Source organism: Capsicum annuum, chromosome 12 (assembly GCF_002878395.1).
Source record: "Capsicum annuum cultivar UCD-10X-F1 chromosome 12, UCD10Xv1.1, whole genome shotgun sequence".
Taxonomy (NCBI): Eukaryota; Viridiplantae; Streptophyta; class Magnoliopsida; order Solanales; family Solanaceae; genus Capsicum; species Capsicum annuum.
Window position 1 is genome coordinate 124,831,481 of NC_061122.1, and position 4,683 is coordinate 124,836,163.

The 4,683-nt window shown below is 34.3% G+C and overlaps 1 protein-coding gene across 1 annotated transcript; it reads right to left on the reverse strand.

The window, feature by feature from the left end:
- Positions 1–3,626: 3,626 nt before the first annotated feature.
- Positions 3,627–4,232, reverse strand: LOC124889659. Its single transcript, XM_047401634.1, has 2 exons — positions 4,023–4,232; positions 3,627–3,959 (listed from the first exon to the last, which is right to left on the reverse strand). The coding sequence occupies exons 1-2, from the start codon at positions 4,230–4,232 to the stop codon at positions 3,627–3,629; spliced, it is 543 nt and encodes a 180-aa protein (XP_047257590.1).
- Between the last annotated feature and the right edge of the window lie 451 nt (positions 4,233–4,683).

Here is a 4,683-nt window from a genome sequence, read left to right on the forward strand (position 1 = left end):
TGTTAGTTTCCAGAGAGTGAAGAACATAAGAAATTGATTTTACATGTTGGTGAACAAGTAGAACATGAGTTTGATAAGTTTAACTGAGAGATATTGATAAAAGCAAAAACTACAGCTTTATTGCAGAATTAAAATTATTTATAGGTTACAATCCTAACTAAAAAAATAACCAACTCCTAAAGATAAGGATAAGGATTAGAAACTAATTTTACTGCTGACTAATATTAACTTCTAATAGATAACATAAAAATTAAACTGTTGCAGCTCTTATGCATTTTTCTAACACTCCTCCTTTCATTAAGAGCTACAAACTCCAAGTTTTTTCCTGAGAAGTTGAAATGTATTTCCCGATAAAGGCTTGGTGAAGATATCAGCCAGTTGCTCCTTGGTTTTGCAATAGAGGAAAATCACATCACTAGTCTTTTGCACCTCCCTTAAGAAGAAAAACTTGATGTTGAAGTATTTTGTTTTGGCATGAAATACAAGATTGTGAGGAATTGGAATCGCAGATTGGTTGTCCACAATTACTTCAATTCCTTTTGTTTGATTCATATGCAAATCAACAAATACTTTTCTTAACCACAGAGCTTGATTCACTGCTGTTGTTGCAGCCACAAATTTTACTTTTGTAGTGGATTGAGCCACAATATCATTCTTCTTTGAGCACCAAAAAAATATTCCGGAGCTAAGACTAAAGTAATATCAAGATGTGCTCTTCATGTCATCCACTGATACAGCCCAATCACTACAGAATACCCAAGTAGTTTCAGATTTGGATTTTTCTGAAACTTGACACCATAATTAATGGTTCGTTTGATGTATCTGATTACTCTTTTTGCAGGTTTTAGATGCAGCTCACTAGCCCAATGCATGAACCTTGATAAAATACTTACAACATACAAAATATCGGGTCTTATAGCTGTGAGATACATCAAACAACCGACTAAGCCTCTGAAGTACATTTTCTTCACTCTCTCTACTCCATCATTCTTGCTTAGTTTCTCTTTCTGGTTCATAAGAGTACTCATCTCCTTGCAATCTTCTATGTTGAACTTCTTCAGAATTTCTTTAGCATATTTCTTTTGACAAATGAAAACTTTATTCTATCCCTGTTTGATTTTCATTACAAGAAAATAAGACATTAAACCAAGATCAGTCATCTTGAAGGCTTGCATCATTTCTTGCTTGAAATCCTCAATATTCTTTGTATTTCTCCCTGTAACTAGTACATTATCAACATATATAGACACAACAAGAATATCAATGCCATTATGTTTAACATAAAGTGTAGATTCTGATAGACTCTTTTCAAAGCCTAACCCAAGCAAATGATTATCTATTCGACCATACCAGGCCTTTGGTTCCTGTTTAAGTCCATAAAGTGCCTTTCTTAGCCTGTAAACTTTCCTTCCTTAGCTTGTAAACTTTTTCCTCTTTTTCTTTCATCATAAAGCCTTCGAGTTGCTCAACATAAATTTCTTCCTGGAGAAAACCATTAAGAAATGCTGATTTGATATCCATATGATACACTTTCCAGCCCAATTATGCAGCAAGAGCAAGAAGTAACCTGATCGTGTCAAGCCTAGCCACTGGTGCGAATGTATCAAAGTAATCCACACTAAAAATTTGAGCATATCCCTTAACGACAAGCCTTGATTTATTCTTGTTGATTGAACCATCAGCATTTAACTCTGTTCTGAAGACCCATTTTAACCCAATTACTTTTTTGTCTTTAGGTTGATCAACAAGCTCCCAAGTAATGTTCTTCTCAATCATAAAAAACTCCTCCTTCATTGCAGCCACCCAATTTTCTTCATTCTTGGCTTCAATGTACCCAGGTTCACATACTGCCACATTATATCTCTGATATATATCAATGAGTAGTGGAGTACCTTTAACCTGTGAATGATCCACCACTTCACTTTGCGATGAGAGTGATATTTTCTTTTCAGGAACTTTGGCAAGAAACTTTTCTGTTGAGTCCAAAGAATTTAGGATAGATTTGTTTGAGTCTTCCTAACACCATTCTTCATTCTTCATAAAATACACATCTCTACTGAAGATTATATTTTTAGTTTGCGGTTGGAAGACTTTATAAGCCTTTGAAACTGCACTATATCCAATAAAAATGTCTTGAACAGATTTCTTATCTAGCTTGTCTAATTTAACTTGAGGAACAAATGAAAAACAAATACAACCAAACACTTTAAGGAAGTTTAATGATGGTCTAAACCCATACCAAGCTTCAAAAGGAGTTCGACCTCTCACTGCCTTTGTGGGAAGCCTTATTTAGAGAAAAACTGATGTATTTGCTGCTTCTGTCCAAAATTTCTTTGGCAAGTTCTTCTCGTGCAACATACATATAGTCATCTCCATTATGTATCTATTTCTTCTTTCACTTACTCCATTTTGTTTAAGAGTATACGGAGTAGTAAGCTGATGATGAATTCCTACTTCCTCACATAAAATATTGAATTGTTAAGAAGTGTATTCCTTTCTATTATCTGTTCGTATGGACTGAATTTTACAAGCAGCTTCATTTTTTACTTTTTCTTTGAATCGGACTTATGCTTGAGAAAGTAAATCCAACATATGCGAGTTAGATCATCAACAAAAATGATATAGTAAAGACTACCTCTTAGTGAGGGAGTCCTTTGAGGTCCTGCTATATCGATATGAATTAGTTACAATTTCTTTGATACTCTCCAAGTTGTTTTTGAAAATGGAAGTCTGCTTTGTTTCCCATATTGAAACGCAAGGCAATTTGAAGAATTCACTTTTAAGATAGGTAGGTCGTCGACTATTTCTGCCTTTTGCATTTTGAGAGACCTTTCTTAGTGATAATGCCCTAGTCTCTTGTGCCATACTTTTGTAACATTTTCTTTGGCTGAAAAAATTATATGCGCCTCCTTAAATGGATCTAATGAGAAACTTTTACCTCTCATTATTACTTTAAATATTTCTTAATCTGATGCATCATTGATCAAGAAATGTTTATCTTCAAAATTTAATTTGAAGACATTTTTCATCAATAGACCAACACTAAGCAAGTTCTGATCTATTTCAGGTACATAAAGCACTTCAGAAATTGTTTTTGTACCTGAGTGACTTGGAATAGCAACCGTTCCTTTTCCTTGTATAGTAATATATTCACCATTACCTATTCTGACTTTAGTAGTAGTTGTAGGTTTCAATTCCTTGAAGAGATCCTTGTCGTTTGTCATGTGATTAGTACATCCACTATCAATCAAGCAACACTCACTTGATGATTTACTTGAAAAACATGCAGCAACAAAGAGTTGATCTTTCCCCTCTCCATCCATGATTTGAGCATCTGCTTCTTGTTGTTGATTATTGTTCTTACAAACGACCACTTTATGCCCAAGTTGATCGCATTTACTACACTTAGCGTCAGTCTTTCTCTAACACTTGTATGGTGGATGGCCTTTCTTGTTACAATGCTTACATGGAGGAAAACTTTTCCTTTTGTTTCCAGCTTTTCCTGTTACAGTACCTACTGGAGCACTTTCATCATTCTTCTTGTTCTTGTTCTTTTTATTTTTACCTCCATGTTGAGGCTTGGCAAACAATGCTCCCTCGGTATTTCCTTCACCTTTCATGAACTTTCATTGTTCTTGAGCCTGCAAAGCATTCAAAAACTCCGCCAAAGTGATCTTGGACATATCCTTGGTGTTTTCCAAGGTAGTTATGGTTGCTTTAAATCTTTTCGGCACAGTTACCAGAATTTTTTCAACAATACGAGAATCATTAAACATGGAACCAAGCAATCTTACTCTATTTTCTATGTTCAGGAACCTTTCAGAGTAATCTTTTATGGTTTCGGTTTCTTTCATCTTCTGTATTTCGAAATATCTTATAAGGTTCAAAACTTGCATACCTCTGATCCTCTCATCCCCTTCATATTCTGACTTGAGATAATCACATATGTCTTTGGCTGACTTTAGAGACATAATTTAAGTGACAATTAAAGAAGATACTGCTGAAAATAGATAGGACTTTGCCTTTGATTTTCTGGTTTTCTTGTCTTTATGGTTCTTGATATGGGCCATAGTTGGATTTTCAGGCAATGGAGTAATTTCATAATCCTCTTCAACTACCTCCCACATATCCATGGCATCTAGATAAGTTTTCATCCTTACAGCCCAAATCTGATAGTTATCACCATTAAAAACAGGTGGTGCCATACTTGATAAACTTGATTCTGCTTCCATGCTTCATAAACTTGCCTTATTTCAGTTATTACTTAGATGAAACACCCACAGATCCCTCAAGAAATAAGTGTTTTAATACCAATTGTTAGTTTCCAGAGAGTGAAGAACATAAGAAACTAATTTTACATGTTGATGAACAAGTGGAACATGAGTTTGATAAGTTTAATTGAGAGATATTGATGAAAGCAAAAACTACAGCTTTATTGCAGAATTAAAATTATTTATAGGTTACAATCCTAACTGAAAAAATAACCAACTCCTAAAGATAAGGATAAGGATTAGAAACTAATTTTACTACTGACTAATATTAACTTCTAACAGATAACATAAAAATTAAACTGCTGCAGCTCTTATACATTTTTCTAACACACCCTTACGATCACTTACTAGCTCCTCATGTTGATCAAGCATTGTGAAACTATTAATAGTAACTATATTGAACATAGAGAGG